This window comes from Myodes glareolus, chromosome 15, assembly GCF_982192425.1.
Source record: "Myodes glareolus chromosome 15, mMyoGla1.1, whole genome shotgun sequence".
Classification (NCBI taxonomy): Eukaryota; Metazoa; Chordata; class Mammalia; order Rodentia; family Cricetidae; genus Myodes; species Myodes glareolus.
This window is the reverse complement of record NC_142040.1, coordinates 25,394,885-25,413,702: the sequence shown is the minus strand read 5'-3', so window position 1 is coordinate 25,413,702 and position 18,818 is coordinate 25,394,885. Positions and strand designations below refer to the sequence as shown.

Below are 18,818 nucleotides of genomic sequence, written 5' to 3'. Positions count from 1 at the left end.
TTCCATCCCCCTAGACAGTTTTCCTGATGCTAGAGTTGAAGGCTATCAGTCAAGCCTCAGCAATCCCTGAGGACACAGTGCATACAATAGGAAGTGAGCTATCAGGCAGACCCAGAGGGGCTCGGTACACAGCTGTATATTTTCTACTTTATAAGGTCATTACAGATAAGGACAAATTATCTTCAAGGGACTCACAGTTCCCACATGTGCTTATGCTTGTGTGGAGCTATGCATCATTTAAATATTTCACTTCTTAAATATGTGTACTTCTTTGTGTTGTTTTTATAATAACTAATAAAAGTGTAATGTGACCTTATCTTAAGATGCATTTAAGTCAGATGGAAATGTTCGTGTCTTCTATTTCAGACTGTAAGGCAAACACACACAAGGGCTGCAAAGATGCTGTGCCTCCGTGTACCAAGGTAACTTCCCAGTCCCTGAAGAACATATGTGCTCTGTTGCCTAGCTGGCTTACCTGTGTCGTCTGCTGCTGGACACCGAACTCTTAGGGCTATTGGACTTACCATATGGTGGTAACACATACTTAGAGTGTGTGACTATTGGTTAACTGTTCATGTTTACCAGTAGAGAGAAGATCTGCTGAGTTATTTGAGGTGAGCAGGCTAGGTTTTCTGTCTAAAGCCATATTCTCAAGCAGCCGTCATCAGAATCACCCAAAAGGCTGTAAGAATCTCAACTTCTAGGTCCCCTCCCTGGTTTTCAGATTCTCTAAATCTGAGTGGGTCCTGGAGATGTGTATTTCCAGCACATTCCCAGGGAGCACCGCTGTGGCTGAGAGCCTACCTGGAGGCATGGAGCTAGGATGCATATTTGGGACAAGGTTAAAAAGATGATGACAGTTACGCTTCCAGTCCTTTATTGCCACTCCACCGTTGAGTGTGAGGTGCGTGTGAGTTTGGGCAGGACCCTCCTGCAGTGTGGAGGTGGTGGGGTGGTTGTCACGCAACTCTGTGTTAACTGATACACTTAAGGGTTGTTGTAGAAGGTGAGACCCCAGAGTTTGGGGTAGTTATCCCCGGAAAGAGGAGTATGGTGAGGTAGAAAGACACAAGAGAAGCAAGGCAATGTGGGTAGAAGGGCCTCTTTCTCCACGGCCTGGCTGCATGAGCCATAGATATTGGTTGTCTAGAGCCTGCTGAGCACTGGGTATTCACGAAGTTCATCCCTCCTTCTTCCTGGCACATTTCCTGGTCACCACACTCTACTTTTGTTGCATTTACTGTTTTCTGCTTTGAATTCTTTCCTGAAATAAGTAAGATAATGACTATGGAGTAGATAAGAAACCTATACTGTGTAACCACGTGTACATTCTTGTAGCCTAGTGGTGCTTTGATCTTATTTTATGTGTTTCTAATAATTTTTTTTTACTAGAAATTCCAAGAGAAATACAACAAGAACAAACCACAAACCATCCTTGGAAGTAAGTGATGTGGGAAAATGACAAGAACTTTTAAAATATGTAATGCATACCATACTCTTTCCATCGTAAAGCTACCTCCTGTGTTTGTTTTCTCATTTGTCCAGTGATTTCTTCTTCATAACATATGCATGGTGTAATTTTTACCTGGGTAAAGAAGTCAAGAAGGATATAAACTTTTTGGTCAGCCTATGAGTTTCTGCATCATCTGTAGAGCGTGGCCTGTGTATCACAGGGACTGTATGGAAATAGTGTTACCTGCTGGGTCTCAATTCTAATGGTGTTTATTGGAATATAGCCTATTGATTTAATGACTTTGGGGTAGACAGAGACATTGCATTGAATGTACATGATTTGATGTTTTTCTAATAGTAGCATATGTTCACCTGTAGAAATGCATGCTAAAACCTCCTATGACTCACACAGTTTAGTGGAAAAGAAATCTTTGGCTTTGGAACATCTCCATTCTCATTTGTCCCTGTGGTCCAGTGTTATGGAGACCCCGTGCTTGGATAAGAGTTGCATTTGAGGCTGTGGTCTTTTTAGTACCTTTAATGTGATGCTGAAATTATAAAGCATGCTGAAGTTTTATTTGTATATTTCCAAATCTGATGACTCTGTTCTTGTTGTTTTAATTATACACTACTGAGGTTTAGGTAGTTTCTCTTGAAAACAACCAGGAACCTTTAACACTTCCTTGTGTTACAAGTAAGGAGCCAGTCACACTGATGTCGCCTCCCTTTGGAAAACACTTGCTTTCCCGTGAAAGCATTTGTAGTTTCTTCTCTCTGGGGTTGCTCTGCATGATAAGTGGCAGGCATTTTAAGTTCCTGGTAACTTTTCACTTCAGTGCTTTAACAAAGTGTGACTGGCATCTTGGAAACTACTCTGGTGGGGACAATCAAGTGTGCTAAGTCATGGTGACGTGCTTTGGGTGTGGTGCTGTGCACCTTTGTTTGAACTCTCTTGTCACTTGGTCCCCTGCTTTGGCCTCAGAAACTCTTGTCATCAATTCTGAGGTGCTTCTCATTTTCATGATGTTAAATGGGTGATGAAAAAGGTGCTCAGAGTTTAGAAATTTGAATGTCTTCTGCTCCTCTTCTTTCCGTGGAATTCACAAATTCACGGGACCAAAGCGGAGATGTATGCATTTCCTTGTTCCATCCTGGCATCGATGTAAACACTTCTTCCTTTTGCTCCAGAGTGTGCACTCAATAGCTGCAATCCAAAGGGTCTGAAATACCCAACTCAGGGTTGTTTATAGTTCTTCCCAAACATAAATGTGTCCATGCTCGCTTGTTTTCAGTGTCTAGAAAAAACAACGTGGCTGGGCTTTGGACTTCGTTAGCCCAGGAGTCTTGTTCCCTAAGGAGTAGATCTCTAGCATCATTCCTTTCTCTTGAGCTGCTCTCTCTGGGTGCATATGCTTGTTTACACACACCACATGCATTTTGCCAACAGAGCTAATGACACCTTGGATCTATTTAAAGCTGGCTTCCAAGAGCACAAGCAGTGATTTATGAGAAAGCCGGCTGGTCCTTCCCCATTCCATTCATCTGTTTGCTTGGGTCGCCCCAGACATCCCCAGTCTCCCAGGGGAGGTGTGGAAACAGCCGGCAGCATGGGTGTTGGAGGGGTGAGAAGAGGAAGGGACACGTGAAAGGTGCCAGGCAGTGTCAGAGAGACGGGTTTCAAGGCTGGGCCACTGCACTTTGGAAGTGGTGCTGGAGGGTGTACCTGTCTGGATCGCCTGTGGCTCTCTTGGCTTGTAAATGCTGCCCTGGTACATGAAGTGTCCCCTGTGATTCCAGGCTCCTCACTCAGAGACGTCCCACAACCGGGACTCTCCTTGCACCCTTCCTCCTCCATGCCGATCGGACTGCCAGCTGGAAGGAAGGAAGCTGCAGGGCAGGTGCACCCCCTGTCCAGAAGTGTCCCGGGAACCACCTTGGAGAGGTGAGACTCGGCGGCCTGCTTTGTTTTCATGGCCCAGGGAGGTTACGGGGGGCTAACTCGTGTCTCCCTTTCTGTCTCCCAGCTTCAGGAGGTCAGTGACGTCCTTGGAGTTGGAGGGGGACAGTACCAGCTGGCGAAGCAGATCTCATTCTGATGAGCTGTATCAGTCCATGGGCTCTTCCCCCTCCACAGAGTCCTTCATGATGGAAGGTGAGAAGATAGGGTGGAACGCTCCTGTCTCTGTGAGCACTTACTGAAAGGAATATTTTGTGCAAGAAATGAGATAGAGTGTGTTATTTTGTTCTTTTTCTCATGTCTCTGTGTATGTGGTATGCACATATGTGTATATGTATATTGGTCACATGTGTGTGGGTACACATGTATGGGTAAGAGAGCATATATGTGGAGGCCGAATCCTGAAGGTGGGTGTCCTTTTCAATTATTTTTCACTTTATTTCTTGAGGCAGGGTCCTCAAACCCAGAGCCCACCAATTCTGGTTAGTACAGCTAGGCAGCTTAGCCTGGGGGATCACCTGTCTATCTCCCAGATCCTGAGACTGCAGAGGCCACAGCCTGCTTGCCTGGCTTTTGCATGGGTTCTGCATACCAAACCCTTTATCTGCTAAGTCGTCTCCTCGGTTCTCTGCTGCTCTGTAGAAGTCGTTTTGGTATCTGCCTGCAGTAGAACCTCCTTTTCTTAAGGGTCTCAAGAAAACCCGAGTGTAGGAAAGTCACCTGTTGGGGGTGTGGAGGACGGAGGGGAGAGGTTTCAGTACTCGGGATGTACTTCAATGTTGGAATCATCAAAGATCAAATTCAATAAAAGGTCTTTTGTTTTTGTTTTTTGTTTTTGTTTTTTTTAATGACAACTTAGTCTTGAGGGACGCAGTCAGGCGTGACTGAGGAGTTAAGAAGCCGATTTTAAATGGACACATTGCTAAGAGATAGATGTAATGAAAAGAATGAGATGCACTGTGTGGGGATCATGGGAGGCGTAGCACAGCCGTTGGGAGAATGGGGAGAATGAATCCCCCACTCGATTACTATTTATTTAATTAAGACAGCTCCTGCCCGGGCCACTGTGACGTGTGCCCCACCTGCTGTCTGCCACTTCTAGGAAAGAAAGCATTTAAAGAGTATTTTATAGGATGTAATTCAACCTGGGGGACTGTTTGTTGTTTTCAAGTTGCCTCGATGAATGAGGGCAAGGCAGATGAAAGAGAACTGGGTAGACGGAGTGTACTCAGTTTCTCCTCTGTTTTCCTAAAGCATTGTCGCCTCATCTTTACAGTCACTAGATGGGATCTCTAAGGAGCATTGTTTAGGGCAAATAGGTTTTAGTTTTCCTTAATGGTGTTTGATCATTGTGTGTGTATGTGTGCGGTTCTTTTCCTGAAAGATGTTTGTGTGTGTGTGTGTGTGTGTGTGTGTGTGTGTGTTTCTTTTCCTGAAAGATGTTTGTGTGTGTGTTTAGCTCTATTAAAAAAGTTTTTACCTGCAGGACTTAAGCCTCCCATTGTGTTTTGCATCTTGCCAAGTCGAGGGTAAACCGAGTGGACACGTTCAAATTCAGATTTGAGTAAAATGTGTAAATCAACCCAGGCAAAAAGCTACCAGTGAGGTCAAGACTCTGTAAACAGGGCATGGGCTGGGAAGCTTACTGAATCAGACTCCAATAGAGTGGGCCCAAACCAACCAAGGCAACTCCAGTTTTCCACAGCTCCCTGCACTGCTGCTGTCGGACGGTGCTCTTCTTCACTCTCGTGGCACCTGATGCTGAACCCTTTCACCCCTGGTTTGCAGGTGCTCCACGCCTGCACTGTAGCCTCTCGCTGGGGCCTTCCTGTGCTTCTAGTAGGTTCTAGCCTGAGAGCCTGCTTCTTGATGGTATCTTTGTGATTGGCGTATGGCATATGGCGCACCGTGCCTCTGGCTTTTCTTTTCTAGATGTTGTGGATTCTTCTCTGTGGAGCGACCTCAGCAGTGATGCCCAGGAGTTTGAAGCCGAATCTTGGAGTCTTGTGGTGGACCCTTCCTTTTGCAGTAGGCAGGAGAAGGATGTCATTAAGAGACAGGATGTCATTTTTGGTAAGCATTTAAATTTGCCGTGGGGGCGGAAGTACTGGGTTTGGAGGACAGAGCATGAACGGTGATACTGTCTTGACCTGGGTTCAAGACTGCTTTTGTTATTTTCCACGTATCTGGCCTCAAATAAGCTATGTGACTCACCTGGGCCTCAGTTTCCCTATTTGTAGAGCAGGGATAATAATATTCAGGTATAAAATACTGTGTTCCAAGGCTCAAGTGCAACCTTGCATGTACAAATATCAAGGGAATTTGATTTCCCATACCCTTAGCAGATCTCCTTGAGTATGGATGGCCTCCTGATACTTCCCCACCTCTTCCTGTTCGAGCCACAGTGAACTTTCACATTCTTGCTGCGGATATCACAGCTCGGCATGTGGCCTACCGTTGACCGACCATCCATGCCTGTAGAAACTGTCTGGGCCTGAGGCTGGGTGAGGACAGCGTTTGGGTGCTGCAGTCCTTAGTGTCCGGCTCAACTGCACTGAGATTTCACCATGGTGTGCTTCTCAGAGTGACGGCAATCTGAAGTAGAAGCAGTTAATTAGGACAGTCCAAAGTGTGAAGAACGTACTAAAAAGTAGTCTCAACAAGACACCCCACTTTGTAGCCGAGACAGGGTCTTTATTCTCCTTGGCTATGTTTTTCTGACCTCTGGTAGGAGATGCCTTGTCTATCTTCAGTAGGGGTGGAAGATGGAGGTTGGGGGTGGAGTTTTACCAAGATCGGGAGGTACTAGAGGTAGGCTTTGGAACCTTCCAGGGGCCTTGGGAGTCTCATCACAGGAAGATGACAGGATGATGCTACCCTTTTTAATGTTTGTTGGACAGTAATATTATTTAATATGATGAACGCTGCCATGTCTCTTCAATCCTGGGTCATCCTCATACACTATTAAGCTCAATGTCACCATACAGGTGCATTGTCACAGGTCATGTGGCCTCTGGTGTCAGAAAGGTTTGACCCGCAGAGAAAAATCTTTCCTTTCCCCTCTGTTCCTCATTGTTTTCCTTTTAAAGATGAAGAAAGCTGGTATGGTGGCTCCTGCCAATAACCCCAGCACTGGGCAGGGTTGAGCACCTCAGACTACCTGGCTACCTAGCACCATTCTGTCCAAAACCCAAGACTAATGAGAAATGAACAAGTGCCAGAGAGTAGCTCGGTGACAGAGTGCTTTCCTAGCATGCCCTGGATTGTGTGCTCAGTGTCACCCTCCCACCACCACCCCACACACAGAGGATGAGGGGGGTTACCCCCCAACACATACAAGGGGGATAGTATTCCTACCCCTTCAGTCATAATGAGTAAATTAGTTAAAGGAGTAAGTGTTGTGATAGGGCAAACCAAAGGGGCGCTAACAATGCGGAAGGGGATACGGATTCTTTCAAGTTGTGGGTCTCAATGAAAGAGATTTGTGCCTCCGATGAAGTAGGATGCTGTATTTAGACCTATTTCCCCTTCTTGGCTGATACTTTAGATTCTGTCCCCAAACATGGGGTAGTTGGGAGCTTGTGCAGAGCTTGTTTTATATTCCTACACGTTGGGGGTTACTGTTTTCTCTCACAGTGGATTTGAAAAGTTGAGATATAATATATATATATATATATATACCATAAAATTACACCCCATATGTAATCAGGTGGGGCTCAGTATATTCCCCAAACTTGTGGAGCCATCAAGCATTCTAATTCTAGGATATTCGCATCACTTCAAAGAAGAAATATTCTACCCATTAGAACTCACTTCTCATTTCTCTTTTTCCCTCTAGATTTGGGCAACTGCTAATCTACTCTCTGTCCTTTGCCTCACTGTGTGTGTGTTTGTGTGTGTGTGTGTGTGGTGTCCTGTTACTATAGATGATATTTGAAGAATCATCATATGTACTTCATTCCTTCTTAAAGTCAACTAATATCCATTTTGTTTATCTGGTCATTAATGGATGGACATTTTATGTTGTTTCTTTTCTTTTTCCCTGAAAGTCAAATGGTAACTTCATTTTTAGCCTTTTAGTTATTATAGGCTGTTTACTAAGGCAGCTGCAGCATCCTACATCCTTGCCAATGTAGGTGGTTCTAATCGCTCCTCACCTTCACCTTCACCAACATGTGTTTATTCTCCATCTTTTCTTCCTATAATTAGCTCAGTATATGTGATGTGCTGTGTTATTTTGGTTTTTGATTTGTCCTTCTCCACTAAGGATATTGAATTTGGTTGGGAGACAATGAGGATAGGGTTTGGGGTGGGGGTGAGGGCTGTGATGAAGGTGGAGTGGGGATGAGGGTGAGAAAGGAGGGTAATCTCATGCAACTTTTTGCCTTAGAGACAAGGCTTCTACCACTAAAGTTTATTCCTACCCCTGTTGAGCATTTTTTTTGGATACTTAGTGGTTATTTGTTTGTTTTTGAAGTTTAATCTATTAAATTTCTTTGCCCATTTTTAAATTATTGAAGACATTTAGTTATAAGACTTTTCAAACATGGACATGATATTGTACATATATGATATATAATCTAACTTCTATCTTTTATCCATATATAATTATCATTTTCCTCTGGAGAAAAATGAATTTCAGAAAATGATCTAGTGACAGAAGGAATCTACTATCGTACAGCCTTGGGAAACTTTATCGCATTGAGTTCATTTCACCAAGTTATTTCATTTCCGCTATTTAATTATGCATGCACTCAACAAAAAAACAAAGAAAGAAAGACTTTTCTTCAACAAGCTGTTATATCTCATAGAGCATTGGCGTGGCAGTTGAAGCTGCTGGAAACATTTGAGTCTTAGCTGCTTTACTTGTGGCTGCTCTTCTAATATCTGGACAATTAATATTTGGAATGTAAATAAGATTTTAATCACCACTGACTTTTATTTTAATGGAAATGGTCCTGTTAGCCTTGAGCATTCTCTCATTCTTATTAGTGTAATGTAGAATTGAGTTGCAAGAGACATATGTGGGCCTTTTTGTTTGCTTGTTACAGAGAAAAATTTGATAGGATGATCTTTATTTTAACTGGCATTGTGTATGTTTCTGTAGCTCAGGTTATCATGGTCAAAAACTGAATTTGTATATGAAGAAAGTTATTAGCGTTAGTCAGGATGATGAGTAAAGGATTATGAAATGATGCAAAGATGATTAGATACTCCTTACTATTTAGTATGTCCATCTGTCCGGTGTGTAAAACGTGACTTGGAAGGATGTAGGCGAATAAGATCTGCGATTCTGAATTCTTTTCTTTGAAGTATCTGTTCTTGAGTGTTCACAGTGGTGTAGGAAAGGGTGCACATCCAGCAGACGTGTCACACAGCTCGTCTGGGTCATGCATGTGCTCACATTTCAGAGCTGATGCAGACGGAGGTGCACCACATGCAGACACTGCTCATCATGTCGGAGGTCTTCAGGAAAGGCATGAAGGAGGAGCTACAGCTGGACCACAGCACGGTGGACAAGATCTTCCCCTGCTTAGATGAGTTGCTGGAAACCCATAGGCATTTCTTATTCAACATGAAGGAACGCCGGCAGGAATCCTGCATGGGTAACGACAGGAATTTTGTGATCAACCGAATTGGAGATATTCTGATACAGCAGGTAAGAAGGGTGTCAAAGCTGGTCTCAGAACCCTAAATGTTTGCAGGAACACCCCTCCCCTTAGATTTTTTTTAATTTTATATATCTGAGTGTTTGTCTGCATGTATGTCTGTGCACTGTGTGCTTGCCAGGTGTCCATAGAAGTCACAAGATGGTATCGATCCCTGACACTGGAGTTACAGATGGTTGTGAGCTACCACATGGGTGATGGGAAAGGAACTCAGGTCTCCAGCAAGAGAAACAAGGGCTCTTAATCACTAAGCCTTCTGTCCAGCTTTGATTTGCAGAGTCTTTATTGATTAAAAATCCTTGGAATAATGAAATTGATTTCTTTATAGTTTTTTCTATGTGGAGGCCATGGGTTTCTTTTATTAGGTGTTGGTTGATCCTGGCTGTGTAACAAATGTCAGATAGCTCCTGACCACCAAGGACTACCTCTTCTGCATGGCTTGGGTTATTCTGTTGCCTTCAGCAGATGGCGCAGTCATAACTGAATCGCATGATCTTTTTGATGGGAGAGGGGGCTTCTTAGAGCATAGGTCCTCTAGTGTGGCTTCAAGTCAAATACTGGCTCACCCTAGGAAGAGGGATATAAATCCTTTATAGTTAGCCTATAAGACAAGATAAATAAATCTCCCTTCAGAGATTTGGGATTTTGGGAACATTACTAAAAATAGGTTGTGCAGTTAGCTAATACAGTAACCGCAGCAGTGTTTCACAATGACCTTGGCTCTTTCTGAAGGGGTTCTTGTGAACAGCATGCTCACCCAGAGTGAAGTAGCATTTTGTCATGGAAGAAACTATGTTCCCCATGTGTCTTGTTTAATTTTCATAGCATTGTGAGGTGGGTGCTGTTTTCCCACTGTAATCACCAGAGCTAATGTCTTTCCCTAGCCTTCACACATCTCATAGGTGATGTACCTGGGACAGAGGTCAAAATCCATTCTATCATCAAGATGAGCCGAGAATTTTAACAAAGGGCAGGAAAGCCTTGACTGTCACAATTGTGAATCCCAGCCAGGGCTGGGGGGCAGGGTCTTTTCATTTGTTTATTGCCATAGTCTAACAGCAATAGAGGATCCTGAGGCTTGGAGTATTCATTTATTGAATAATTGACTGAGACAGACCAGGAAGGAGTTCAGTGGGCTGCCAGGTTTGGGCTGGGGGAATGCCTGTGGCAGTTGGGGAAGTGCCTAGAGTTCTCCTCTGTTGCCTTAGTATGGCCTTTTCTGGGTAATGTCACCCTCTCTAAGAATTTCAGTTCTTTAAATGCTCTCACTCTATCCTAGGTAGCTATGGAGATAAGCCATTGGTCTGTATGTAAAAGACAGAGGAATTGGACTTCCTGATGGTGTAGATATGATTAAGTGCAGTATTTTAGATGCACACGCGTGTGACGACTTGTCCCGTAGTAGCTACTCTACATGTCTAACAATATAAGAGTCTGTATTTGTAAAACCTTTTCTTTTAACCGAAGAGGAATCTGCTTGGTTGCTTATCCCCTGAGACTGCTTTGTCTCCATGATCTCACGTGATCCATCCATACAGGACGACATAAAGGACTTTGCGACTCAACTGAAATAAGAATAAAAATACAGAGAACATTCAAAACTGAACTAGAAGCTTTATAATTTTGTCATTTGAAATTTCCTCAGTTTCTCTTTCATTAATATAAATAATCATGATTTTACTCTTTTTAAACTCTAATCCTTGGAATCAGTTTTGTTATTTTTTTCATATTTAATGACAACATGTGTTTTTATTGGTTCTATATTTATTTAATTTGTGTGGATAAAGCAGGGGCCAAAATTGGGTCCTTGTCATCACCTGACATGGACCTACCTAGTGGCCTAACGGTTAGAGTCTAGATTTCTCTTTCGGGAAAAGGAGTGCGAGAGAAGCCTGGGCCTGTGTTCCTGCTCCTTGTTGGCATGTATGGTGTGTGGCCAGAGTTCCTGCATAATCAGCTAACACTGTCCTCAGAGGGTGTTTTAGGGACTGTGCCTCAAGGAACAATGCAGGAGACAGTATTTAGGATATAGGAAGTCTGTACATCCCGGTGTAGGATGGGTCCATCCTGGAGTCTAACCAGATGTGTGCTTCAGAAGTCAGGGTGGAGTGAGCTAGTACACAGTCAGCAGGAACTCACTGTCGGTGGAAATTGTTGCTAGGGCACAAACCAATCGTTTTGGTTGTGATTGTTGTTGTTTTAACTTCAGGGACATAAGGCTTACCTGAAAGTTGTTAAAAAATGAAGCTCAGCATTCTGTCTCTCGGTAGTTACCATAGGAGCGGACTAAGATCTGAGATTTGCTATGTAAAATTTTAATTGTTTGCATTATCCCTCCTCCAAGTATAACATCTTCCAAAGCTATCACACCACAGTCAGGACTCTGAGTCCACACTGTCAAGACAGTGTTCTTACCACACCACAGTCAGGATTCTGAAACCCACACCGTCAAGGTGGTGTTCTTATCACAAGCTTTCCCCATTATATTCCATATGCCTGCCTCCCTCTTACGCTTGCTCCCACCTCCTCTCTGAGTCCAGGAAACTCTTTATTTATGTCATTTTGTCATTTTCAACAACATTGTGTAAATGGAATGGTGTAATGTGTAGTCTTTAGGGAGTTGGCCCAGTTCTTTTAATCATGTTAGTGGTTGTCTATATTCGTAGTTCATTCTGCTTTCCTGGTGAGTAGTATTCCACAGTGTGGCTGCACCCTGCTTTGTTTAATTGCTCACTTGTAGGAGGACATCTTGCTACTTTTGGTTTAAGCCCATTACAGATCAAGTTGCCATGTTTAAGTACAGATTTTTTTTTTAACAAATTCAAATTTTGACTTTGTCAGAATAAATCCCTAAAAATGCAATTTCTGGACTTCCCGGTTAGTTTTCTGCAAGTTTCTTTTATTTTTATTTTTTTTATGTCTTTCTTCTCCTATTTTTGTACATCCATTGAAAGGCCATTTTTCCCCCCATTGGAACTGGTTTTGAACCTTTGCCAAAAAATATTTTGTGCATGCTGGGTTTCTGTTCTATTCCGCTGAGTGCATGTCTGCATCTTTCCATTCTGGCTTGGAAATGGGAGCTGCGGAATAATCCAGAAAATTGAGTACTGGCGTCTTCCTACTGTACTGAGAATTTTTTAGATGTTTTCTTTTCTTTTTATTTCCTGTATACTGAAGAATCATCTTGTGTGTATTTATAAAAAATAGCTATGATTTTGATAAGAATTGGGTTAAATCTGTGTTATCTATGGGAAGAATTGACACCTTTATTATTTTGATTCTTCCATTCTTTGAACTTCGTAAAGCTCTCTGTTCATTTAGATTGCAAAAACTTTTTAAAAAGTGTATGTACGTGGATGTTTTGCCTACATGTACATTTGTGAATTACTTAAGATCAGAAGAGGGCATCCGATCCCCGGGAACTGAAGTTACAGAAAGGTGTGAGTTTCCATGTGTGTGCTGGGAAGCGAACATCTTTTGCAAAAGTAGCCAAGTGCGCTAAACTACTAAGCTGTCTCTAGCCCCTAGTCATTTAGATTTTTGAAGTATCAGTACTGTGTAGTTTTCAATATACAACTGTTTTGTTAGCTCTGTTTTAACCATTGTGGCTTAAGGATCATCTCTTCAGACATATTATCATTAACACAGATAAAACTGAGCAAAAGAGAAAAGGCCAAAGATGTTGGAATGCATCTTAATCTTTTCTGGTGAGGCTTTCTGTCACAATGACCTTTCTTGTGGATGCGATCGTATAGAGCTAGCGTAGTCTTGAACCACAGCTAAATGAGGCAGCCAACCCTTTATGACGATCTCTCCACAGCTCAAGGTGATGGAAACATTCAGTCCACACCTTTCCTTTTCCCCTCAGTTAATAAATTAGCATTTTGGCTATTCTCCTTCTCTTCTGATCATGGCTAACGATCACCTGCCTGTGATCCGCTCTTGATGTCAGACATCCAGCGTGAAAGTAGTAGTACTACAAGTTTTAATACTTAAGTTGCATAAAAATGAAGCAAACATTAAAGCACGGGGTGTTTTTAATTGGCTGTTTGATAATTAGCTCAGTACAATACGATGCTGCTATGTCGGCCCTTACTACTGCGTTTCCTTTTATTTTAATTTAAGAAGTGTCTGGGGGAAGGGGAGTGATTGTATTTGGGAAATTCGTGAAGTTTGGAAATACACAAAAACTTCATGTTCTTTTCTCCGTGCACGTAATGAGTGCATTTCTAAACCGTCTTGGAAATGTGCTCAGTTTTCAGAAGAAAATGCAAGTAAAATGAAGAAGATCTATGGAGAATTCTGCAGCCATCACAAAGAAGCCGTGAGCCTCTTTAAGGAGCTCCAGCAGAACAAAAAGTTTCAGAACTTTATTAAGGCAAGTGCTGCTCAGCTCAGTCGCGGAGTGGGAGGCCACCGTGGGGTATTGTGCATGTTTGTGTTTTAGTCATCTAGACAAGCTTCACATCGGCTCCGCTTCTCAGGGGAAGGAGAAGGAAGTGATGGGTTTATGGCAAGGATGGAAAGTCTAGACAGTAATGAGATGTTCCTCCCAAGGCATTCCATCTGCTGTTGTATCTGTAACATCAAATTCCCCAAGCCTGTGAGAATATTGGCACCATTCTGGGAAGTGGTTTCATACACAACCGGGCAAGCTGAGTGTCAGAAAAATCAAAGCAAAAGCAAATCGAGAATCTGTTTATCCCATGGCTTTGCTTCAGGGTGCATTAATATGAACCAAATCCATGACATCGTATAATTTCATCTACGTCTTTCTGAACACTTTTAAAGCATTGTGGTAACATTACCACTTAAATAAATTATCAGTTGTTTTCTGATATCTTCAATTTTCACTGTTCATCTCTTGAAACTGCATTGGTCAGCCAGGACCTGGCCAAGGTTCATTGTTGCATATGCCAGTTCTTTCTCTCTCTCTCTCTCTCTCTCTCTTTATATATATATAAATGTATATGTGTGTGTGTGTGTATGTGTGTGTGTGTGTGTGTATATATATGTTTTTTTAAGACAGGGTTTCTCTGTGTAACCTTGGCTGGCTGTCCTGGAACTAACTCTATAGACCAGGCTGGCCTTGAACTCACAGAGATCCACCTGCCTCTGCCTCCTGGGATTAGAGACGTACGTCACCACTGCGTGGCTTATAGTTATGTCTCTTTAATCTCTTTTACCTTGAATTCTCTTCCCCACTTCTTTCCCTACCTTTCACATTTATGTATGGCAAAGATTTGACCAAGCTTCTGAGTCTTGCGCTTTTTATTTGTCAATCTATGAGTTCTATCAGATTCTCCTCTGGTTTTCTTTCTCACAAACATGTCCAGTGGGATTTAAAGACTGTTACAAAATGTTTAGGAAAAGGATTGCCCTGTGACAAGAGACTTTAGGTGCCACAGTGCATAACAGCAAAGATGGAGGAAGATATGTTAGAAAAGCAAATAGCGAGCATGCACACGTTCGTGCTTGTTCAGAGCCTTTCCTCATGCTGGACCCTGAGAGTTCGCTCATTTGGGGATTAGAAGCGCATCAGTGTAAACTGAAACTCTCCACACCCTGAACTGTGGCAGTTAACGACAGAAGTACAAACTGCAGTGACAATGTATGCATTTTCATTAACGGTGACAATGAAGTATGGACGAAGTATACAGTTGTAGATTTTGAATTGTCAAATCCTCAAGTAAAATGATTGGTGTATATAAAAGTGTCTATACTTTTCAAGATCCGAAACAGCAACCTGTTGGCCCGCCGCCGAGGGATCCCAGAGTGCATCCTGCTTGTCACCCAGCGCATCACAAAGTACCCCGTGTTGGTGGAGCGGATCCTGCAGTACACAAAGGGTGAGAGATGACTTCTGGGATGCTTTTGTCTCTTCCAGTGCTTTTTGGCCTTCACAATGCTTTATTGTGAGCAGGCTTCTAAAGCCTTTGAATTGGAATTCATTTTGAGAAATTACTTTTTAAAAAAATTCCATTTATTTTCAAGAACAATATTTAGAGCCGAAAAAAATTACATTTATTTTGGGTGTGTGTCAGGGGGAGACTAAGTGTGTTTCTACACACGCACACACACACACACACACACACATACACACACACACACACACACACAAAATAAATGTAATGTGTGATGGTCAGAGGAAAGCTTGTAAAAGTTGGTTCTTTCCTTCTATCACTTACGGTTCTTTATGGTTTGATGCGCGAGAGAATACAACAATAGTCTATGGAGAAAGCTTCATTGATGTTGTTCTCAGCAAAAGAATGAAAACAAAATGGAGGCTTTTGAGTTTGCATTGCATGAATTCTCTTTACTTCCTACAACACCCCAGCGACAAAACCGTGTCCAATAGTGTTAGCGTACCTTACTCCATCCATGCTTCATCCCATGCCAAGTTCTCGGCAGGCAGAGTAGATGGCACCCATGGTCTGACCCACTTACCGTGCAAGCTGGGCAGAGTCAGCATGGTGGCCCAGAGACCTCCTCCTCCTGGCAGGTGCTGTCAAAGGAGCCTCTGACCCTTGGTTCACGTGACCATTGTGGCTCCATGGTCCTCCACCTCCCTAGCTGCCCCTTCATAAGGGAGTGTGTTTCCATGAAGGGGAGTCAGTAGGTGTGAGTGGAGCTGGGCAGGATGGGGCAGGGAGTGGTATTTGTAAAGGCTCCCGGGAGACTGGTGCTCCTCTGTTTTGAGTTGCAAGGCTTTAGGGGACAGTGTTTTGCCAGCCTTTGAGCCTTTTTCTGAAGTTACTCACGATCACTTGGTAATTCAACCTCACGTTTCTTTCCTTGGCTTTCCTAGTTTTGAAATAGTTTCCTTAGAAGTAAATCTCCCTTCTGGAGGGGAAAGGCCCTGTCAGGGAGGGAGAAGTCATGAGGTGTGTTCTTTGGAAGGTCGTGAGAAAGACTCCTCCTTGGAGACATGGATATCGGGTGTGATCTTTGGATGCTCTCTGATAATGCTTGCATGCCTCTGTGTGCACTGAGAAGCTGGGATGTGTAGACCTTTGGAGATCTGTGTCCCCCCACTCCTGGGCTGATCTGTCTAAACGTGTGTCCCGGCAGCTGTAGGCTCTCAAGAGCCTCCTGTTCTCTGCCAGTTTTCTTTCTTCCCTTCTTCCTCTTCCTCCCCCTCCTTTTAGCTCTTCAGGTCCAGGCACCTGAGCAAATATCAACCAGCTGATCTTTATCATCAAATACAGCGAAGAGCTCAATTCCCTTTCATCTGAGGTTTCTGGAAGCCAATCCAGGAGCTCCTCCAGCAGCCTTCCTTAAGGCAGTCTGGGGTGAGAGGCGTGGCCAGCGGTTTAAAGAACAACAGATGATAGTCTGTTCTGTGCAGTTAAACCTGGCTGGTTTTCTTCAGGCACAGTGCAGTGCCCAGGACCCTCAAAATACGTTCATTTCCTTCATAATCAAAAGAAAAGAATAATGGGACAAAATCACTTTAATTAGAATATTAAAATCCTCAATCTTATGCTAATGTAACCCAGAAGGCAGATGAGTTCGGGGTATTTAAATCACCCTGCAGGTCCATTTCAGAGGATGTGAGCTTGACCCCGTGGTTGGGTTCAGTCCTTAGAAACGCAGTGAAGGGTTTTCTCGCTTTCCTGTTTCTAGAACAGGAGGAGTGCCCAGGTCAATCCATGGTCCCTGCTTAGATTACATTTGACCCATTTTGTTGCTGTGACAAAATAACCTGTTGAGAAGCAGCTTCAGGAAGGGGCTGTTTGTCTCTCAGTTTGAGGGGAACACCATCTGTCATGATGGTGAAAGGCATGGCGGTCGCGGTGTGAGGTAGCTGGCCACATTGCATCTGCAGATGGGAAACTGAGATACATGAGTGTTGGCACTGAATTTGTCTCACCCTTTTTGTTCAGTCTGGGTCCCCAGGCCATGCAATGAAGGTGGGACCCTCCTCAATGAAGCACCTCTGGGAACTCTCCCAGAAATGCCCTGCAGCTTGCTTCTTGGTTGTTCTAAATCTAGTCCCATAAACAATGACAGTGAATGACGGCCCTGCTGCAGAGAGGCAGGTTTATCCCTGGAAGCCAGGCATCTTATTGCCAGCTAATGCACATCTACCAATGAAAAGCTTTTATAACAAGTATTGCATTGCTTCTTTTTGGTGGTCCAGAGAGATATTTTAATGTTTGAATTTAATCCAACATCTTTCTTATGGAATCTTTGTTATATTTAAAAACTTAAAACAAAAATAGCCTCTCTGAGTATTTTGGATTATTATAATTTTCTTTCTTTTCTCCCTCATGCAGAAAGGACTGAAGAACACAAAGACCTATGCAAAGCTCTTGGCTTAATTAAGGACATGATTGCAGCTGTGGATCTGAAAGTCAGTGAATATGAGAAGAACCAAAAGTGGCTGGAGATCCTAAATAAAATTGAAAACAAAACGTACACCAAGCTCAAAAACGGGCACGTGTTTAGAAAGCAGGCCCTGATGACTAAAGAAAGGGCCCTCTTGCATGATGGCCTTGTCTACTGGAAAACTGCTACAGGTCGCTTCAAAGGTACCGTGGTTCCATCAATCCAGTCTCTCCTCCCTTTGTACGTATCACTCATTCAACAGAGGACAGATGTTCGAAAGCAAAATAGTTCTGACTTGCAGGTACACCTCCAGAAGCCCTGGACTATTATAAATTGAGACAGCAAGTTGTGGAGTTCAGCGGGTAAATGTGACTGGGGAATACACATGCTTGACTGGAGCTTGCTGTCCTTAGCAAAATCCTTCCCATGTTCTCTCATGAGTATGAAAGCCTGTGATGTGTGACATCAAAGGAGTTGAGAGTTCTGGACATCATTGGTGCAGAAATACTCTGCTAAATGTGGTGTGTTAAAAGCAAGACCAGCCCACACCTACACAGCGAGGATCTGCTGTGTGCCAAGACAACCTGGGGCTTTCAGACCATGGAGGGTGAAATGAGAAATATCACCCTGGTTATTCAGTAATATGACACATCTACCTGCATACTGGCCCTGGGATAAGCTCTTTCTCAGTGGTTCAATTTTGTAACAGGCTTAAACTTGACTCTGCTAGCCTGCTTAGGGTCCAGAGCAAGCTTAGGTCCTTGGTGTTCTCAAGGGCTTGTATTGTAGCTAGCACCTTGCCATCCTGTGCTTTCTTATATCTCTGGGACCTGAAAAGTTGATTGTCCCTTGAGACTTCTTCCAGAGAGTCTGGTATTATTGGTCCAGACCTGAAGACGATGCTTAAAGGCTTGCCTCCTCTACAGCCTCTGAGGACCTTGTGCCTCCTTCATCTTAATTACATCCTTAGGCAAGGGGGAGAATAAGGATTTATTCTATTATAGTCAGTTGAAGGTCATTGCTCACCAGAGGATGAGCATACTTGGATGGAAATTCAAGCAAAGGTATTCGCAGATGAGTAGCTTCCAGTGTTGTCTTGAAGAACTACAAATTGCCATCCACATGATGTTGTTTCTCTGTCCACTGAATAGCATCATCTGTTTTGACTCGACTCTGCGGTGGTTACAGGAAAGGGGAGTTCTTGCACAGATTCTGAAGGAGGTAGAGAAATAAACTCAATGCAGCCCAGATGGAGCAGGTGTCCCTCCATTGCTTGATGCGAAAGCTGTTCCCTTGCAGTTTTTAAATTAGCTACATTTCCCCTAAAGGCAAGGGCATGTTCTATTCTCTTAGGCCCTTCTTTCATGGGAGTTGTGTGCATGTGACATAAGGTCTTGTTATGTAACTCT

At 43.3% G+C, this 18,818-nt stretch overlaps 1 protein-coding gene across 5 annotated transcripts in view; it reads left to right on the top strand.

The window, feature by feature from the left end:
• Arhgef28 (Rho guanine nucleotide exchange factor 28) overlaps window positions 1–18,818 on the top strand; it is a 291,631-nt gene that overhangs the window by 219,334 nt on the left and 53,479 nt on the right. For all 5 annotated transcript variants that reach the window (XM_087896810.1, XM_087896812.1, XM_087896811.1 and 2 more), the window contains 9 exons: window positions 367–422; window positions 1,393–1,441; window positions 3,250–3,394; window positions 3,477–3,604; window positions 5,342–5,482; window positions 8,821–9,068; window positions 13,334–13,456; window positions 14,810–14,927; window positions 17,358–17,612. In XM_087896810.1, coding sequence (XP_087752936.1) covers window positions 367–422; window positions 1,393–1,441; window positions 3,250–3,394; window positions 3,477–3,604; window positions 5,342–5,482; window positions 8,821–9,068; window positions 13,334–13,456; window positions 14,810–14,927; window positions 17,358–17,612 — 1,263 coding nt within the window. The remainder of the gene's footprint in view (window positions 1–366; window positions 423–1,392; window positions 1,442–3,249; window positions 3,395–3,476; window positions 3,605–5,341; window positions 5,483–8,820; window positions 9,069–13,333; window positions 13,457–14,809; window positions 14,928–17,357; window positions 17,613–18,818) is intronic.